The sequence below is a fragment of the Nilaparvata lugens genome, chromosome X (assembly GCF_014356525.2).
Source record: "Nilaparvata lugens isolate BPH chromosome X, ASM1435652v1, whole genome shotgun sequence".
NCBI classification, from domain to species: Eukaryota; Metazoa; Arthropoda; class Insecta; order Hemiptera; family Delphacidae; genus Nilaparvata; species Nilaparvata lugens.
Window position 1 is genome coordinate 80,680,316 of NC_052518.1, and position 22,576 is coordinate 80,702,891.

The following is a 22,576-nucleotide window of genomic DNA, read 5'->3' on the forward strand; positions in this document are numbered from 1 at the left end:
TTATACATGATTACCTATTATTACCTTCAATATAAACCCCTTCCATTGCAACGCTCCATGAAAATTTCCATTGTTGGAAACAGTGCTGGAAATCATCTTCTGTGAACTTTTTCAGGGCTCTTGCTGCTTTCTCTTGAACAGCTTCTACTGATTCAAGTCTCGTACCTTTCAATGCAGACTCGAGCTTCGCGCTCGGCAGGGGGCTTCGCCCCCTGCAACACCGGTAGGGTGGGTTAGCAGCCTCCGGGGTGCTGTAGGCCTACTTGGTCAGGAACCGCTTGACAGAAAACGCGGAATGAGAAAATCCAAAAGGTAGTCAAGGTTGGATTTTTCATCTGAAGAGTTTCACAAGATACGAAACTTTCAATATGCGAGACTGTAAGAATGATTAAGATATCACACATTTCTAGCATATTCAATGTTTCGAATCTTGAGAAACACGAAATGAAAAATCGAAAGAGTAGTCACGGTTGTAGAGAATAATCTCCTCTTTTCGCTCCCATGAATCGTTTTTATGATTCCAATACCGTTCAAAAGTTACAGTCAATTGAAAAAATGATTATTTTCATTTTTTCTGCGATTTACTGTTATTCAAGAGTCTCTTAAACGAGTAAGATACATGATAGAAACCTTCGATTGGTCTCAAATGAAAGAGAATTACATGCTCCATAAGCTATATGGCATTAAATCCATCTTGCATGACTGTTTATTATCGAAAAACAGTCGAGACTGTGAGAATGAGGAAAATATCGCAAATTTCTTGATTTTTTGAAACAAACGTATCTTACTTCACGATTATATATTTCAAAATTCATTCAGCTGACATGAAAGAGGGGATTCTGTTCTTCAAGTCAAGACCAAGTATTATTTATTATCATTCCGGGTTACCGAGATACTCAGTTTTGAATATAGAAATTGGCTATTTTTCTGTATATGGGCTAAAATACACTAAAGTAGGAATTTTTCAATCTAATTTCAGTTATGATACATGATTTTGAACAGCCTTGACGAGCTGAGAAGAATCAGCTCTAGTACGAGGAGATCTGATCATTCTGTCAAAAGTTATAATTATTTAAAGTTTTGATCCTTGACATATCCTTATGACGTACCCCCCCACCACTAGGAAATACTGGAATTAAATATTTCTAACGGGTGATTCTGATAGAAAATAACCCTCGTGAGATGATTCCAGCCGAAATATGTATTTTTTGGTTGGCAAGGCCTTGAAAAGGTATTATAATGAAAAGTTTGTATTTTGAATGTAGGACATGATTTTCTATTTTTGGGTGTATTTCCCCTCCCACCACTACTCAATTCGAAAATTCCTAAAAATCCTGTTCAGAATGAATTGTTCTCTCACGTGATGTGTGGTTTTCTATCTATAATAAAAAATATCTAAGTTGTAAAGAGTAGAAGTTGTAGGTTTGCATAATTTTGAAAACCAGTTGAAAAATACCCTTTTTTTGAAAATTCGTAGCTCCAGAACCAAAAACGGTAGAATTCTGCGTGTACACTCAATTTATTGAAAATTTTATCATCTTTAAATTTGTTAAGAATGATTTTTCTCCAAAAACGTGAAGTTTTTGAGATTAAATGGAAAAAATAAAAAAGTATGAAATTTTAGGGTTTTTCAGTGGTTTTGGGGGTGAAGTCGCCTTCTGGCGTTTCAGCAAATTCCAGATTCGAATTCAGCGCCCCATAGATCCGTATATCTATACATATCTATATACATATACATATCTATATCTACATATAGATCCGTCGAGAAAGATTCTTTTGGGGCTGTTTCCTGAAAAACGACCATTTGACTGGACTATTGAACCATTCAGATTCAAAAACACAACCGAGATAAACATTCACTGCCATACACTTCCAGTAAATGATAGGTTTTGGTAGCAGGTTTTTCAAGTTAAAAGTGAAATTTAATAACAATTTGTTGCTCTATTTTTATGCCTAACTATTTTTCTGGCAAAACAAAATAACAATACTAACGTAAATGAAGGTTATGACTTAATGAAGTTGTTTACAGAAACAAGCCTAACTGCATTCTGAAGAGGAAGTCTCAAACTAAACAGCTGTAGGTCAATGTTGGTTGGTGCATATGCGCACTTGTTCCACTGCAGCGTCAGTCCTGTTATTTAATAGCCACACCTCGTATTCTAAATAAAGAGGGCCACAGTTCAAGGTTTTGCCCCAGGGCTCCTTGAGGCCTACCTATGCCACTGTATATCCTGTTGTTAGAGAATAATTATAATGTAACAGTAAAGAAATCGAATTACTTTTTGAATTAGCAAACACAAATACCAAAGTTTTTTGAACAGTTGATCAAAATCCAATATTAATAAGATCACTGTGATTGGTGCAATGGAAATTTCATAATCAATGGAGGAATATGAATTACCAGGTGGCAGGCTAGCTTCGCTCGCTTGCGTTCTTCATTTGAGTTCGATTGATCCTGTCAAATATTCAATACAGACTTTAAGACTCTTAAAGTCCTCTGTATCAAATATGAACGTTTTCTGTCTATTATATAGTTCTTGAGAAAGCTATATATAGCGCTCGGTCGAAAAAGTCTTTGTTTATTCTAAAATTTGATAAAAATATCATTTCCACGTAGTGAGACATGATTAAGATATGAGAATTATTGCGTGCCGAACTAGTGTATTTGAAATTCAATGTACAAATGATCTACGAAACTTACAAAACATTCAGACCCAAGCCTGTCAAGTTCTAACCGACTTGAAAATTCTGGAGAATGAATCGAAAGCGTAATGAAAAATAGGAGAAAATAAACCCTCTTAATTAGCACTGACATTACCCAAACTAACTAAACCTGTATTTTACATCGAGTTTTAGACTTATAACCTGCTATACCTCTCAAGTTGAGGTTGAGTCGTTCCTCACCTTCCTACACTTGGTGGAATTTGGAAGCCCTCTCTACTCAAAGGTTTTAGACTTCTGAGCCTCTGTAATAGATTTGAACTTTATCTGTTCATTTGTTTAAAAATGTGAAAATGCAGAAAACCGCTAACTTTGAGCGTTTCATTGGTGTCATTTGAAGCACTCAAAAATGAGTGAGCTGAGAGTCGCCAAGAGGAGCAATCATTTGTACAATTAAAATTATGTAGTTACCTGCCTGATTTGAGTACTCTGGACTAGTACCACACTGGATCACACCTTCACGCCACAGTGGAACAGTACCACGCTGTGCACCATGCTTTTGGAAACTTTTACTGGTGACATTTTTGAAGTACCGTATTTGAATTTGAATACTATCAACTAACCAGAATGAAGCGAGCTCCTAAGAAAACGCTTTACTTATATCAATTTTTTTAATATGAGTGACCAAAGTTGAAATCTCGAGCGAGATCTGCCATTACCCAATAATAGCAAATAAACCTATGATATTTTGCATATGAATTCTCCAAGATATTGTTCATCTATTGAAGAACTATTGTTTATTTTTAATAATGCAATAAATTTCCCTAGAATTGATAGTCCACAAAATCAGATATGACAGATCAGATATCTGATATAAGATGAAGATTATCTTAGGGAATATATAATTTGAATTCCATAAATATATTTGTTACTTATTCGATGATGGATCTCCCTCAAGATATCAAAATTAGGCGTTTATATATCAAGTAAAATTCTATTGCCTTACACAAAATAAAATAAAATTTGATCTCAAAAAGTAAAAATGATAAAAACAGTTTTTCTTTAGGAATTTGTTCCATTTTGCTAATTTAATAGGTTCGAAATCGAAATACTTAAAAAATATCACCAGTACAGTTGAACGTTTCATAAGCATGGAGTACGCTTATCCTATTATCTTTATTTTCAATTATTAATATACTTTAGCAGTTATGAATCTGCCAAAGTAGTAATATCAAATTTTTGAATGAAGTTAAACCGGCTTATCCAATTTATTCCTTGACAGTTCATAAAAATTATTTCAATTTTCTTTCTAATACAATTTTTATTCTTTAACTATTGACAGATTGGCAAAGCGTTACTGAAACTATTGATTGGGAAAATAACTCAGTTCTCAAATAATGTCAGAGATCTATTATATGGATAAATGATCATGACAGGTCTGGTAAGAGACATTTGAAATGTTGACTATTATTTTAAAGTAATTTATTTGGGAAGGTATTGCATTAAATAATATAGAGATTGACATGTATCTTGAGAAACAATGTGAAACTGCACACTCTGGTCTCCAAAAAAGATGCATGAGAATAGTAAAATATAACAACAAGCATGGTGATGAAATGCATGCTGGCTTTAATCATTCAACATGAAGTACAGTATGCAATTTCGAATAGTAATGATTTGGGAATACATGGAATAGAAAAGTGCAAATAAATAATGTAAATAAAATTCATGTGAACAGAATAACGCAAGGATAAATGAAACAAACAACAACATCAATTGAATTTTAATAAAAAATTCTGTTAAACGTTCATACAAACGAAATGATCCAACTATTGTCAAAGACTGATGAACACTAGAGAATATTGTCAGAGGTGACCGATTGGAAAAAATGCATGTGTTGATGAGATATTTTCCATTTTATGAATAATGCGAATATAGAGATAGATCTTACCTATATAATACACTTAAGGATAATAGTCACATCCAATATTATATAAAATGAATGTATTGAAAGGATATTGTTCATATATCCAATATTTTATAAGATAAATGCATTTTGTATCATATTTATCAGGAATTGAAGAGAGTTTCAATATCTTCCTTTTAAAAAATTACTGCCCATAAAATAGACAATGATGAATCTGATCGAAAACGTGCCCAAGACTACCATGAGCTTACTCTAGAATAGAGATGAAAATTGAATAAATCATATCCCTTGTAATGAATAAATTATATTACAATTTTGTAGTTGGGGGAGTTATTCAAAGATGCAAAAAAACTCCAGGCCACTTCAATCGCATCAATTTTGATAAGATATTTTCCGCTTGGAATCTTCTTTACAAACTAGTTTTCATTTCATTAACAAATGAACAATGAATAAGGGTGGAAAATCTTTTTTGAAGTTATTTTCTAGAACAATTATTTCAGGGGTTTCTGAAGTTTTGATGGAGTTACTACTCAAAAATATTCAGTTCTAGTAATGACATTCGCATAATGATATTTTTCATGCTCAAAAAAAATAAGTAAAATTAGGCTACTGTGAAATAATTCCACCAATTGAATGAATAAATTTGAATATAAATTAACAAACTACACTAATTATATGGTTTCCATTTCAATGACATGACTTTAAGGTAAGTGGTATTCGTCAATTATAAGGAACAATATAAAATATATTTTACGATGTAAACATTATCACATTGGAAAATCAATTATAATATAATACAATGATATTCAAAAAGTGGGGAAAGCTTCAATGACTCCATTATAGTTCATGTCACTGAAAATATAGTTATTGAGATACCTAAATAATTTATCACGAAGAATAGGCTGCCTATCTTTCCCAGTCTTTTTTGATAAATATGGTAATATAGATTATACAGGCCCTCGATAGCTTACATATGTTGGGACAAGGATAATATTTCTACATCATTTGTGGAAATATTGATAGTATTTTGGGGAGATTACAATCTGAGTCTTGCTGTATTCACGCTCATCTTTGACGCTTGCCTCACCTGTTATAATATGAGAAGAAAAATAATTATAATGAGATGATAATTAAAAATTATTGTATGGTTATACAATACAGTGCATGAGAAATGAAAAAACATAACTGTATAATATAATATATGAATGATATATAATATGAAATGATAATGATAAAATAATGTATTTTTGATGAATGAATGAATTTGAATGAGCTGTGGGTACTATTTACTTTTTTTTAATAACAGTTCAATACCATCAGCGATATTAAAATCTACAGAATCAATAAAAAAAATCCATATAATAATAAACATCACACTACTGCCAAGTATTATTATATAATAATTATGTAAGCGCCCTTATAAAAAACACAGTAATGCTGGTGGGATGGAGAAATTCGAAAATATAAATGCATAATCCTATATTATGAGTACTAGCCAGTATCTATCATCGTGATTGAGATCACAGGTGCCATGATAGTACTACAACGAACTATAACTATGAAAATCAACTTTGTGAGAGTCAATAATGATAGTTATTGTAGGCCTATAATAGAGATTCCATACAAATGCAATTCATGAAAAGACCAAATAGATTACTATTCAATTTATTTAAAAAAAGTGGAAAGCAGTGAATACACCTAAAGCAATTCAAGCAAATTTTATCCATCAATTATAACGAATCAAATCAGAAAGAAAAGTTTTGAACAATGAATACTTGAAAATTTAACTCTGAAAAGACTATTCATGCGCAGATACAAGTTGTTTACTCAAACGATATTCTAGTAAGTAGTAACGATATCACGGTAAAATAATGGTAGGTATTGGTTTGCACCATAGAGAGATGGATAAATAATGATATTTAAACATTTATTAGCTGATAAGTCTATGTTGATGAAGCTATTGAATATCTATATAGTCTTTGATAGTAGAAGAAATAATAATAAGGTAAGACTTCATGTAAAGTCCCCTCATCATCAAAAGCTAAGAAGAATGTGACAATAGTAGCTGAGTCTGAATAATGTTCATGCACTATAGTTGAATATTGTGAGTGAGACCACCGATTGTAGCCAGATTCAAGTTTTGAATAATCTGTAGAATCAATTTGGATTTTGGAGTAGGATGAATGAATTTATCGGAAAATTTGAAAAACGGAATCAATATAGCTATGAATTAGTTCCCATTTCAGATTATTTGATTTTAATGGGTTATTCCAACTTGCAAGGTCAGCTAGTCCGCATGTTAGTCAGCATGATACCTCTAATAAATATGATGCAATGAGGGGTAGGCCTATTGGCGGTCAGTATGATATAAGCCACAGCTACAATTATTATAATCAACAAATGACATGGATAATAAAAGAGGGAAGGGAAACAGTAATATAGAAAATTTATCATACCATGAGATCAGACTTTGCAGAAACTCTGGTATGTTGAGTGCTTGAAGTTGTATGTTGGCTATGTGAAGACGATTGTCCTCCCATTGTTTTGGTGAGGCCGCGATGCTTCTTGAAACTTCCCGTACGAAATAGAGTGGCCCAAGCGCTTCTAGCCTCCGGGTAGAGAACACATCGAACAATGAAGATTATGAAGCCTTGAAGTGAGTTTGACAAGCAGAATATGTAGCGGAAGATCAGTCTCAGTTTGCCCACAGCGAAAATTCCGGAAACCCAGGTGACGCCTAGAAGAGTCATCACGGTGAATGCGCCTCTCACCTGCAACACACATTTGAACCATAACTCATCAATGATATATCGATTTTAATGAACATTTCACATTATTCTGTAAACCATTCAAGATCTGAGGATGTCAGGAAGCATTTTGTCTGCAAACTGTCATTTGTATTAGGCTAATTGTTATGTTTACTTGTAAATTATTCTCATCTCCTAACATACAGACTTATGTCTGTGTCAAAGAAACTTATTTTCTCACAAGTGGAGTGAGTTTTCAACATTATTCATGATCATACTGTATAGAAATTGTGGCAGGAGTCAGATGAACTCAACAAACATAGAAAATAGTAGTGTTAGGAATTTGCGGCAAGATTTATGCAGTACCTTGGTAAAGTTTATCCACATTTAGACAATTTGAATTAACTAATACCTAATCAATGTATTATTTCAAACTTTTGAATTGGCAAAATACGCTCGATTTGAATAAGTGATGGAGTTTAATCCAAGAATTAATAAATTCACTTCTATGCCATCGAAGAACTCGATCCCTGAATTTATAAAATTTATATTTGAGTTCCTATTCCGTATTATTTTAATCACGGAGACCAAGAAGGTCGACACAGCACTTAATAAAATCTGCCGCCTAATAATAACAGGGTACATGAAATTCACTCCAATTGGAAAGTTGCAGGGAGCAGCAGGCATTGAAAAACCGGGAGTACGCAAAGCTGAAACGGAATACATTGAGTGGTTCAAACTTTTGATACCTGACATGCATTGTACCAAATGGAGCAACCAAGGCTAAAAACTAGAAACTTCAAGGCTTCTAGTAAGGATTGTATGGTCTCTACATCTGCCGATCTACCTTCATGGCTCCCAAAACAAGCATCAACTCCTTCAGGACTTGACCTGGACTAGCAAACATGGGCGCTGTTGAACCAACTTGAAACTGGGGTTGCACCAACATGAGTGAACCGGGCTAGATGGCATCAAATAGAGCCCAGCGACCTGAACTGCGAGTGTGGTGGACTTCAGGACACTCAACACCTTTTGGAGTGTGCCCTTTGCCCAACAAACTGCACCATCGATGATATGTGGCAGGGAAATGCCACTGACACAATCCTGGACACAACTTTAATGCTTCTTTGCTTAGACAGGAAAAAGTAAGTTAAGTAAAGTAAGTATTTGCGGAATGAAAAAGATGAATGAAAGTTTGATTATAACTTGAATAATCATAATACCTGGGCCATGGTGATTCCTCCTTTCTCCTTCAGATTGTGCTTCCCCACAGCTCTCTTCATACATAGCACTTTACTCACTCTCAGAAATACTACAAAATTCACGATGAGTATGACACATGCTGGTCCGATGTAGGCGATGTAAAAAACATTTTTATCTTCAGAAGAGAATAAGCATGATTTCGAGTCAGGTGACGTGTATTGATTGATACCTGTGTAACTGATCGTCGCTCCAACAATGCACAGCGGAATTCCTAGAACAAACACATCATTTTCCTCCATGAAAAGACATTTCATGTTTTCTTCCCTATTCAACTTCAGGATTTTAGAGCTAAAAAGATAAAAGATAAGCAAATTAATTTGCAATGGATTCTTTCAGTGCATCTGGAAGATGAATAAAAATGAAAAAAGCATTTTAAAGTAACGTGAAAACAGTCTCAAGAATGATAGTTTAAAACCAATTGAAATATAACAGGTGTTTTTCAGAGGTATAGAAATTAAAATTGTATTAAAAAAACAATGGATTATTCGATTGACATAATTTTTTTTTTTTAATCGAAAGATAATCTTGATGCATTACATTGATGTATATTGGCAATAACAAGTCGAATGTTGTCTTACAAATGGGTAAGCGTTTGTTGCTTATCCGCATAGGCCAAAGACTTTACATAGCACCACAGAAAATGGTCCAGCGGTATTAAATCACAAGATCTTGGAGGAAAATTCACAGGTCCAAAACGTGAAATTAAGCTGTCACCGAGCGTTTCTTTCAATAAATCGATTGTGGCACGAGCTGTGTGACATGTTATGCCGTCTTATTGGAACCCCTACTCCTGGACATCATGGTTTTTCAATTCAGGAATGAAAAAGTTATCTTTGATAAAGTGGATGGACACATATCCAACTCCTGTGCTCGATGGCGGATAGACTCATTCAGGTATTCCTCACTGCTACGCTCTACAGTAGCAATAGCCTCTTCTGTACGCACCGTACGGAGTCTCTGGGGATGAGAGTTATCAATGAGAGTAAACGTGGTGCGGAAACGTTCCATGGTTAATCGGAATAATTACTGTGATGGACGATTTTGTCGACGATAAAATGAATGTAGAGCGCGATACGTATTCCGCATAGAACAGTTATTTACGAAATAAAATTGCACTATTAATTTGCAAGCATTGTTCAGGGGTGAGTTTACTCATGATGAATTTCCAAAGAAAACTGAAAAATACTTAACAACTGTTAAGTCAGTCGCCAGCTTGTACAGTAATGACAAATTAAAGTTCCATACCTCTAGGAAAAAACACCCGTTAGTTTGGAAAAAGCAATGCTTTTTCATTGCAGCTGTTGTTGTTAATACACAGTTGTCACGGGTGCTTCAATGTCCAACGATCAATGATGTATTATATTAGAATATTTCATTACAGTATACCTGTATATTACTGCATAAACTTCTTCACTCCTATGTTTATTGAAATAATATATTCCTACCTTGTTGATAAATTTTATTGTTTTGGATAGTAAATTATAGTTTCTGTAAGGAAATCTAATCGTGAAATTTGAATTTGAATTCTATGTGCGCTCAGGCGCGGATCCAGGGGGTGGGAGAATATCTTTTCCAAGTAGTGGTATTTGAAAAAAATGAGCATTCAAAAATAAGTACCATGACTTTTGAATTTCAATATGAACAAATTCAAGAATCTAATTAATATGAAAAATATAAAGCTCTCAATGCTTTTTAAAAAGTTTCAACAATTTTCCGGGTGCAGGTTTCGAACCGTGAGGAGGGGTTCCCCTGAGGACCGCCTCAATTTGAGCATTCTCCCCCACAGGTCGAAGTCCTACACCCGAGCCTGTGTGAGCTATCACATTTTTCTATATTTATGTACATTCTGTACTTGTGCATTTTCATTTATTGTTATACAAAAAACAATACTAGGATTAAAAGACTATTACAGCTCTACTCACCCCAAGCTCCAATTATGCGTTTCAACATGAATCTAGATTCGACTGAGGCGAAAACAGTGATTAGTAGTTGATACATATTTATAGCTTCAACCAACATCCAAGCCAGAGATGTGAGTACAAGGTAATGTATTGCGAGCGCCACTCCCATGCAAATGTCATTTTGATCTAAGTAGTTATGCTCCTTAAGCAACAACATCAGCCATGCAATATTCATCAGTAACAGTGACAAACATAGGTTCAACAGTATTTTTCCAGATCTGTCACGATTCAAGCACCTGAAATGCAAAATATATTGTGAGAATGTATTGAACACAAAATCAGAAGGTAATTATCAAAAATAAATTATTGGCATATTTATCATCTAAGCGATCATTGTAGCGTGTAGCGTGTAGCCTATACTTGAGGAATAGTGTATTTGATACTATTACCATATTTTTATTTATATAATCATTGAGAGTCACACAACTTACAGGAAAGTATCACAGGCTTACGCCCAAAACAGTTCCAATTCTAATTTATACAACAGTCCAAATGTAGCTAGGTTATGTGTAACTTCAAAATTATTGAATTACAAAGTCAATTTACAATTCAAAATACACAAAAATCATTTTTAAATTTACAAAAAAAATACTTCCAAAGTGAATTAAATTACTTTTTTAATTTTATAAAAAAAAATATTATTCACTTTTCTAAATAATTCACTTTTGATAAGGCGATACATACTTTGATCTCCTATGTTTCTACAATCGATTTTAAATACTTAATACTCTGATACTTGTAATTCACTTTTATTGAATAATAATTAATAAATATTTTCATAAGTGCTCTCATTTAGGCTTTGCCTGCTGCACTCACCCATGTAACATGGAGTGAATGAAACAAAATAAAAAAGTACAGCTGTATGGACGTTTTAAACAAACAAAGTGCTCTTTATTTTATTGTGGACCAGCTTCAGAGTTAGTGGTTATGAAATCACAGAGGTAAGAAATACATTAATTTATATTGAACTTCTGCTGCTTGGTCTTTATTTGATAAAAAAAAAAACAATCTCACTTTGGAAACAACAGGCTAAGAACTGTTCCCTGTTCAAAACGATCACACTGTAAAATATATAATAGAACAGTCTTATATAGTCCAATATAGCCTTTTATGTTCAATAGTCTTACTACCAGAAATGATACCTAACAAGTCTTGATACCTCATTCTTTATATTTTTGTATATATTGATAAACGATGCATAAGGAGGTTTTTTGAATGTTTATGCTTCTTATTGACGTATATAGACTAATTCTCAATCTATAAGATTCTGAAAATTTATTTAAACTTCCTTTAATATGAAAATGTCCAATACATAACTGGTTGTTTTGTAAAAAAAAAATTCTATACAACGTCTGTGTATAGTGTAAACAGTGTGAAATATAATATTGGTTTGCTCTGTTCACTGGTGAAGGTGCATCATGTAGCTACTAAATGTGAGAGATCTCATTAGTATAATAGCCTGCACTTGTACCACTTATTAAAATAATGATGATTCATTTAAGTATAATGAGAGAAACTGATCAATCAATATATTTCTATTTAATATTCATATTACTGTTTTAACAATATATTAAATTATTCAAATTCGAAAAAGGATTAAGTTATTGAATATTTCGAGCCATGGTAAGTTAGGATAGTTTGTAGGTAATTTAATGATAGCGAACATACCTGAACATAGCATAGGTCAAGATTGTGAAAATCAATCCAAAAATACTGAGAGTGGCTCCGACGTAGCTGATTGTGGTGAGAGTTGCTTCGTGATGAGAATAGAGAGACTCAACATGATTGGCGTCTGGAGTGGGATCCAGAAGTACAGAGAAAGCTGTCAAGTGAGTGGACTCACAGCTCACCCATTTGTCAGTCTGGTTGGTTGTTACGCCAGATGTCATCCATGTCAAACCTGGATAATTATTTTCATTGTAATTCATGATATACATAACTACAAACACAAACACAAACACAAAACTACACAACACATAACTGAAAAAATATCTACAAAATAACCACCTGCGTTAAAACATGTTTAGTGACATGAAAGAATGAATAGAATAGAATAGAATAGAAATGAACTTTATTTAACAAAACGATTCAAACAGTTCTCAATGTAGAAAACAAAGAAACAAATTGAAATAATAATAAACAGTAAATCAGAAGTAAACAGTTCATAGGCATGGCATTTTGCCGTCAGCCGAAGTTGAGCCGAACTTGATAATTATAATACTTAACTCTTGAGACAAAGAAAAAGCTTTCATAAATTATATAATACAGTAATAATGAAAAATAATATATAAAATTGGCTTGGTTTGCGATTCATAACTAAACAGACTGTCTTTGAAAGAATAGATTTTAAATGTCAAATATTGAACTATCACCTGATTCATATGAGGATAGAGAAAAAGAATAAATAAAAAAATTAATAAAAAAAAAATAATTAAAAAAAAATACACCAGTTTCTATCTAATTAATATTACTGTTATATGTGATGGATGCTCGGTAGTAGTATACACGACCAAAGATTCATATTTATAAAACAATCCATTTATCACAGAGAGAATGACCAACGGTTAGAGGATAAAAATTAAAGCATTAATAATTGAACTCTTCTATTATTTGCTTCCTATACCTCAGAGCCGCCCTCAAATACCCCACCAAAAGTTTCCAATTCTTTCCATCCAAGTATTTTATGACCTCTCTTCTTTCCAGTCTCCACTCATTGTACCATGTCTTTCTTATCTCTCCTAGAATTTTACATCTACCTAAAAAATGAAACATGTCCTCGTTTTCCTGACTATTGCACATTGAACATCTGTGTGTTTCTTCCTGATGAATATTTCAATGAGGATTCGCGGAAATCTATGCTCAGGCAGCGCAAGCGTTTTCAATATATAGTTGAAGTGTAGGACAAAAGTATTCACTCACATTGTATCTACTCCAGCTTCAAGGTAAATGACGTAGTTCGGCGTATTTCTTGGTAGGGATAGCAATCTCTTGATAAAAAACTTTTGAAAATTTTCCAACTCTTCCGATTGCACGTAACCCCACACCTCAGCCGCGTAAGTCACCACTGCTCTGCTTGTAGAATTATAAGCATGCCACTTGCTAGAGATTGGTACCTCGTCATTTAAGATAAGCCTACGCCATACACTATTTATACCAAATTTTGCTGTTGTTACTTCATTTTTAAAATGTGGACGCATCGATCTACTTTTTCCATTATGATATAGTACGACTACTGCAAAACAATGTCTGGTAGCCCTGGTAATGTAATGTGATGTAATGTAATGTATGGTTGATTGGAAGTCTCCAACCAGCCTGATCAGATTTCTTAGTGGGGCCATTGGCAAACCTTTTATAAAAGCCCTGATATTATTACAATGACTTTATTCCTAGTAGATAGCATTTCTAGTAGATGGCTGAATATTCTCGTTACCACATTGCAAAGGATGTTCAGTGAGGTCTACTGTTATCTGGACTACTAGAGTATTGTAACTCCTAATGTCAGATTAATGTCAGAACAAGAGAGGCTCTATTTAGTGTTCAAGTATTGTTCCAAAGGTGCAGAGATGTCAGTTGTGATGTATTTGCATGCTTGATTGATTATGAGAAGGCTTTTGACAGGGTTCAACATGTTAAAATGATTGACATACTCAAGGCAATAGGAATGAATAACAAAGACTTGAATATAATCGCAAACTTGTACTGGAATCAGACAGCAGTTTTGAGAGTTGATGGCAGCCACACTGATGAAGTGAAAATATTGAGAGGGGTGCGTCAGGGTTGTGTTTTGTCTCCTATTTTGTTTAATTTGTACTCTGAGTTTATTTTTCGAGAAGCACTCAGTGATATGGAAGAAGGAATCATGATAAATGGTGCAAATTTGAATAATATACGATATGCGGATGATACCATCATGTTTGCAGATAGTCTTGAAGGATTACAACAGTTGATGGACAGTGTAACAAGAATAAGCTCACAGTATGGTTTAGAAATAAACACAAAGAAAACAAAACTTCTGATAGTGAGTAAAGAGAACATTGCTGGAGCCAGCCTTTACATCGATCAAGTTAGGGTAGAAAGAGTGAAGCAGTACAATTATCTAGGAACAATTATCAATGAGAAGTGGGATAACTCTCAAGAAATCCGGTGTCGCATCGAAAAAGCCCGTTCAGTGTTTGTTAAAATGAGCTCACTCTTCAAATCCCACAATTTGTCTTTAGAAATGAAGCTCCGACTCATGCGTTGCTACATTTTCTCTGTTTTGCTGTATGGTGTGGAAACCTGGACTCTGAACAAAGAAATCACCAGAAGACTTGAAGCATTTGAACTATGGCTTTACAGAAGAATTTTAAGGATATCTTGGACACAAAAAGTCACGAACGCAGAAGTACTACAGCGCATGAGAAAGGGAGCAGAGTTGGTAAACACCATAAAATGCCAGAAAATCCAATACCTCGGACATATAATGAGGAACACAGAGAGGTACGGGCTACTCCAAGAGATCCTTCAAGGCAAGATAAACAGCAAGAGAAAACCGGGTCGAAGAAGAATATCTTGGTTGGCAAATCTGAGGAAGTGGTTCGGTAAAACATCAGTAGAACTCTTCCGAATTGCAACCAACAAAATCAAGATAGCCATGCTGATAGCCAACATCCGGAACGGATAGGCACTTAGAGAAGAAGAATGTCAGATTGAGTAAGAGCTTGAAATTTATTCCTATCTAGTGTACTCCATGTTCAATAATCTGCCTTTATCTTATATTAGAAGAAACTTGCCTCTGAATAAATTAAAAAACGCACTAAATGTAATTCTGAATGAAAATGCTTATTGTTCCGTAAATTAATTTTCAAATTGTTGAAAATATGATATTCAGTGCTGTGAGTTTATAAATAGTTTATGTCTTTTTTCAATGTATGACTTAATTTATTCAATTGTACTGGGTGATGATAATTATGACTTGATAAGACTGATTTGATGAATGATTACACTATTCATAAGATGACTACTAAGATGTTATGAATTGAATTGCTCATTTATTGTATAACAGACTATAAGCTGAATCCTTTAGACAAGGCCTATTTGCCTAATCTACATCCAAATTGTTTGTATTTATCGGTCAATATATTTCTTATTTCTAGACGCCAGCTAAAAAGGGGTTTCAATTTTCGTAGAATAAGCACGTAATTCAAAACTGTATGTTTTTCAAAAAATGTTGTGATTTCAAATTCAAATTTCGTTTATCACACACATAGGCTATACAAGAATTAAGAATTAATGAGAAAGTGTCCCGGAATAAGGTTTATGATTTTTGTTCTTCTGTATTTATACTAAGTGACATATTTATCAGTGATGGCTCTTAAACTGTAGGTTTATTATTAATAACGAGTTTGGAGCACCAGAAAAATGGGATTATATTTTATTATAATAAATATTCAAAATTACGTTTCCAACCCACAATTATTGTCTTATTGTCATGTCCTTAAAGTTACTGTAAACCATATCGGTTGGGACTAATCAAGGTTTATTTAGGGTGGTTTTAATTATTAGTTTATGTGTTACAAATAGTTCACCTAGATTTAGATGGCAATTGAAACATTATTGATCTAACTAAAGCATGATATTAGTGTCAAAGACAGAAATCTGCGTTTTAATTCATTATCATGTGAGAGAGAGAGAGAGAGAGAGAGAGAGAGAGAGAGAGAGAGAGAGAGTGAGAGTGAGAGAGAGTGAGCCCGAAGGAAAGGGTATGTGTAAGAGAGTGATGTGGTTGAGTGGGAGTGACAGAGCTCGATATATTATATGCTATATGGTGGGTGAGGAATAATAGTGTGTCCCTTACGCTACACTCACAGATATATATATATATATATAATATATATATATATATATATATAGTACATAAACCATATCCATAGATTTTGGAAGCGGCATGCTATCTTTTCAATCTTTTGAAACAGCATTTATTGTCTAATGTTGGTGAGAGAAGTTTTCTGCATTCCATAACAACAATCTGCAGACTGACGTCTCGGGTATTAGAACCAAAAGGCCTTGCTTTATAGAACTATAAATACTCATTCAGTATTACAATGCCTTGCTTCCATGAAACAAAGCAAATGTTTCCCGTTAGGTACTTCTGGAAAGCCCGGTCAATTTGTCATCGGTGGTGTCCAGGTAGAACTACCCTGCTCATAGACTTTGTTCACTGAAGCGTAAAACCAAAGTTAACCAAATGCTTCTATTTCTAAAAATTCTATTGCCAGGTATAAAGTACTGCACTTTGGCGGCAGGAAGAAGATGAACAATAATAAGAAGAAAAAATATAGATAGAAGAAGATTATAACCGTTGAGTACACTATTTTATCTATAACCACTCTTTTGACGAATTGAAAACTTATAAATTACTGGTGGTACTCCCATACAGTAACAGTCAGGGGTGTATTCAAATACCGTTCGATAACATCTTTCCAATATTGTTACATTCATCTAGAAGTATATAATCTGTTCTTTCTTACATTGATATCACTTATGTATAAGTTACTGCAGAATCAAAATTATTTTATATTGACTGAACAATTAAAAGTCACATTGAAATAGTTATTTTGGAGTTTGGTGGAAATAATACATTTACATGGAACTCAGTTTATTCATTAAAGGCAATCTACATAATTCTAATAGGTTCTGATAACACATAATGATAAAATAGGTGTTCAATGAATTAATGAAGCCTAACAACTTGAAATATATTTCAAATTATTTAAGATTAAATTGATTCTACCTCGGTGCAAGTCAGCGTTACATTTGTGCATGTATCATTGTATCGAATTATTAAATATTTGATGATTTTGGTAAAACAACATTTTAATCCTGGACTAGTAGTTCTATGAACAGTAGACCTCGCGCAGGTATAAAACACAGCCTCGTCTCATACTGTCCATAAGAGTAAATCCTGTTTGTATGTTGTGTCGGCAAGATGTCGGTGTGAAAACGGCTAATGGCTGTTGGGGTTAGTGTATCAAAAATATGCTAACATCAAAATCTAATCTCCTTCAACTTACTGGCAACAGGTCAGACCGAGTTGAAAGCAGATAAAGGTCGAGAGAAAATACTATCTTTTCTTTCCGTTATTAATTGCATGCGTCATTGCATGCAATGAATAGTCAACACGACAGCTGATTTATTACTAAGTTACATTGATATATTAATTGCATGCGTTATTGCATGCAATTAAAAATCCACTCAACAGCTGAATTATTATGAATTATGATTCTATTCTGATTTTTACTGTAATATTGGCGTTCGAAGGAGACTTTACCTATTGTATTAACCTTAAAATGCAAAATTTTCAAAAAACCTTGTATATACGTCGAGGCACAATTTAAAAAGAAATATACCTGTCAAATTTCATGGTAATCTATTGCTGCGTTTAGCCGTAATTGCGGAACATATAAACATAAAGAGAAATGCAAAGCCGTCGACTTGAATCTTAGAACTCATTTCGCTCGGTCAATAAATCAAAATTTTAAGAAACCACAAATATCCTGGATGAAAAGGGGAATCAATTGTTATGTATAGATTTGAATCTGAATGTCTAGGATCCACTAAACAGTCTACTAAATTCATCATTTTTTCTCCACAGGAGAAACGTTTAAAGCTGGCTTCAAATGATGTCACCACATTATTAACATATGTAAATTATATATTTATATATGTATGTCACGTGGATTGGAGGAATGTTGTTTGTGACGTTGTTTGTTGATTGAAGGAAGATTCTATTTTACTATTTAAATAAATCATAATGTAATTTACTTATCCACTTCGAGATTTACATAGTGATAATAAGTAGGAAATGAAATGTATAGCAAACACTTCAGTTGCTATGTAGGTCTACTGTATTGTATTCTGTAGTGTCTTATTTTTTACTAAAGTGATGAAGTATCAGAAAATACTATCATTCAGCATTGTTATGTATTATTTTCAATGTCATTTTTTTCTCTTTCTTTTCAATAATTTAAAATTTGTTATTATTTTAAATAAGTAGATAACTTAACTATTGTTTGTTTTTAATCATATTATTTGTATTTATTTTTTTCGTATTGTTATAATACTTGATAGAGAGTTGAGTGTAAGAGAGGGTCGACTGCGCCCTAACTTCGCTTTCTAAGAAAAATAAAGGCAGTCATTCTATTCTATTCATGTCACCATAATATATATGATATATATATATATATATATATATATATATATATATATATTAAAAAACAGATGACATCCAATTTATTAGAGCAAATGGAATGCCTTCATCTTCATGTGTAGGCAACACACCACAACAACCTTGTTCCTGTGAGACTGACCTTGTCTCTGTGACACTACACTTGTTCGAATGGGACTCTACCCCTCTTCTTGTTCCACTGACACTACTTGTTCCAGTGAAACAGACCTTGTCTCTGTGAGACTCACCTTGTCTCTGTGAGACTCACCTTGTCTCTGTGAGACTCAACTTGTCTCTGTGGGAACTTGTTCCTGTGAGACTGCCATTTATAAAACTACTTGTTCCTATGAAACTTGTCTCTGTGACACTAATATCGTTCAAAAACACTACTTGTCTCTGTGAGAACTTGTCTCTGTGATACGGACCCGAAGAAACAATAGGTTTTTCTTTTCTCAATGTTCAACTTATAACTTATTATACTGTAAAGAGTAAACACGTTATCTACTGTTGAATATCCTCTTCGAAATCCCGCCTGATTCTCCTCCAATACGCCTCTGCTTTCTATCCATTCCTCTATTCTTTTCAGTAATATTCCTACAAATATTTTAGCAGCTGAGTTAACAAAACTTATAGCGCGGAAGTAAGAAACAACTGAATTATCGCCTTTTTTATGCAGAGGGAATATGATCGAACTAGTGAAAGCCGCAGGCACGGTCTCACTCGAAAAAATATTATTGAAAAACTGCAATAGTAGCTCTCTATATTCAAGTGGTGACTTTTTATAAAATTCTCCTGGTATCCTGTCATCTCCTGGGGCTTTATTATCACGTAGTTTGTTCAAAACTGAATGTACCTCATCCATCTCAATAGCTCTATCCAGATGACAATCCTCTACTAGTGGTGCTGCATAATCAGTTGTGTCTCTTCTTGCTAGCGAGTACAGTTGTTGAAAGTGTCTCACCCAATTTTCGGACGTGATACATGACACATTCAATGGCTGTACACCTCTAAAATTCTTTATCAGTTCCCAAAACTTTTTCGAGTCTCTTATTGATCTTAATTTGAGCTCTATTTCTCTCAAGAATAATTTTCTCTTTTCCTTACATAGTTCTTTGTATTCTTTGGTCGCGCTCAAATAATTGTGTCTTACTACTTCAGAGCTGGTTTTTCTAAACAATCTTAAAAGGGAAAACATTTTTAATCTACATTTTTCACAATCTCTATCAAACCAGATTTGCTTCCTAAACATATTCTTATTGTGATTAGGTATCAATTTATCGCTTGCCGAATTGATGATAAGCTCATTCAGTACAGCCATAGCGTTATCTAAATTCTGAGGTAGGCCTATATGACTTAATCGACTAGCTCTTTCTGATAATTTTGAAGCATACTGATAATCGTCTAATCGTTTCCATTTCAATTTCGGCAGCATGGGGTTTACAGAATCGCGTTCAATCTCTGTTCGTTTCAACTTTACGCAAATGGGCATATGATCTGAGAAACATTCATTGATTACGCAAAAAATTTCAACAATATCTAGACACTCCAATGAAACACAGCACAAATCAATTACTGTTATACCTCTGCTACTGATATAAGTGAATTCTCCATGCGCGTCACCCTCAATCCTGCCATTCATAATAGCTAAGTTGAACTCATCGCATAATTCTATTATCTTCTCCCCTTTACGATTACTTGTCATGTCCTTGGTAACTCTAGTACAATTTATTCTAGTATCTTCGTAAATAACATGTTGTGGGATCACTTGCAAATCACCCACCCTACCGTTTAGATCCCCCATTATAATTAAATTACTAGTATCATCCCATCCAGATAAATAATCCCATAGACAATTATATTCCCTATTCCATTCATTCTCGGACCCTCCACTGAGATAAATCGGTAGTATGTAAGTTTTTCTATCATTTCTTATGATCTCTGAAATTAATGTATCATTTATATTTTTCATATTAATATCATCACAGGTCTCTTTATAGCATAAAAGTCGTCCCTTTTTTGCTCTGCCCATTCGACACTCCTTAATTGCATAATCCCAAAATACCTTATATCCCTTTAGATATCCCATAAACTCTTCCTGGTTTTCCTCTTCAATAAATGTTTCCAGTAAAATAAAACAATCGAATTTTCTTAGAAAGATGAACAAATCATTATAAGGCTTACCTCGCAAACCAGCCACATTATACACAACTATCCCTAGCTCACAAGTATTGTCCATTTTCCGGCTGACGGTTTCACTTCATTTATCGATTGGTTGCTGGTCTCACGGTGGTCCCTGGGTGGTCTCGTTCACGGTGCTCAAAATCAGCGCAGCTCGGTCCCCGACGATCTCTTCCAGCTTGGCTCTGCCATCCTCGCCTCCGCATTCAAGACCGCAATCCTCGTCCCACTTGAATGTTAGTTGTCTCACGATTAATCGGTCATGTACGAGATATGCATTCTCGTCTGGGAATAATTTGAGTATTTCTCTTCTTAGTCTGAGTAGCTTGGCTCTAGAATTTCTGGTCTCAATCGAATAGTCTTTGTGAACAAAGTAATTAGTATGCTTATTATCCAAAATGTAATTGATATCACTGTCCATTGGAAAATGTGCGATAATTGGCCCACCTTTTTTGAATTTTCCCAGAGGATGAGCCCTATTCACGCAAAGGTCTGTACGTGAACCCAAGTACTCGACACAGAAATTTTTAATAATGCTTGTCCAATTAGCAGCTTCATCACACTGTAGTCCCCGGAACACCAAATTATTTCTCCTACTGCGATCCTCCAGTCCGACGACACGTTTTTGAAGATCTTTATTTTGACGTTTCAACGTTTTTATATCCTCTTCTACTACCTTATTGTCCTCTATAATCGATCCCATAGTTGAATTGAGGGAAGAAATATCACTTTTTGTCGCCACGTCTGAAAGCTTTTTGTCCATAGCTTCTAATTTTTTTTCGAACACCTCGAAATACTTTTTAAATTCTCCCAACTCCATGTCACTTTTTACTATTAATTGTTTTTTAGCACTTTGCAGGACTGCTTCTGGTGAACTCTTTGACCGATTACGTTTTGCAGAACCGGAAGGTGAACAATAACTTTTTATGTCCGTCTGCATTCGTGAAGGACTTAACTGGGCATTAGCGCGATTGCAATTAATTTTTCAGCAATAATTACGATAGTTTGTAAAAACAATTCTCAATTCACGAGAATATGCAGCAAACGAAACTTACACTTTCAACTTTTCACTTGAAACGAACAACTCAACGATTAGATAACGGAGCAACGCAAAAACACGACCGTCTCTGCCGGCTGCTCAACTCTAACTCGACATGAGAGAATGATTCATAAATGATGCTGCCACCAGAACCTTTTACAATATTGAATCTCATTTGCAGAACTCGTTGTTATAAGAACATGAGTAGTTCCGATAATATAAAATCAGTGGTATTGAGATTATCACATAAGAGATTATCATGTAGCATTTCAGTTTAATTAATAAAAAATCCAAGGGCAATGAAAAAAGATCTTAGTTCCACATCAGTATGGAGGAATTCACATCATATCTGTATCTGGTGTGTATTTGTTATGTTTTCAGTTTACTTATTCTGAATTTACCAATAATATGTAATGAATAAAATAGTTGATAGTGGATAATTTTCAATTTATTGAGAATGGATTTAGTTTTCCTCAATTGCTCCAGTGTTAGCTGAAAAACATCTATTTCACAATTTGAAAACATAATTTAAAAAAAATATTTCGGATGGGCATATTAAACAGTCGGTCCCGGATGAAGTATGACAGTCCCATT

At 34.0% G+C, this 22,576-nt stretch overlaps 1 protein-coding gene across 5 annotated transcripts in view; it reads right to left on the reverse strand.

The window, feature by feature from the left end:
- LOC111045476 overlaps nucleotides 1-22,576 on the reverse strand; it is an 853,815-nt gene that overhangs the window by 26,846 nt on the left and 804,393 nt on the right. For 3 of the 5 annotated variants that reach the window (XM_039441688.1, XM_039441687.1, XM_039441689.1), the window contains 4 exons: nucleotides 12,228-12,459; nucleotides 10,521-10,795; nucleotides 8,559-8,809; nucleotides 7,045-7,359 (listed from right to left, as the gene is read on the reverse strand). In XM_039441688.1, coding sequence (XP_039297622.1) covers nucleotides 7,045-7,359; nucleotides 8,559-8,809; nucleotides 10,521-10,795; nucleotides 12,228-12,459 — 1,073 coding nt within the window. Of the gene's footprint in view, nucleotides 1-4,429; nucleotides 5,676-7,044; nucleotides 7,360-8,558; nucleotides 8,810-10,520; nucleotides 10,796-12,227; nucleotides 12,460-22,576 lie in introns of those variants that run through there. The other 2 variants (XM_039441690.1, XM_039441691.1) reach the window with 2 other exon arrangements.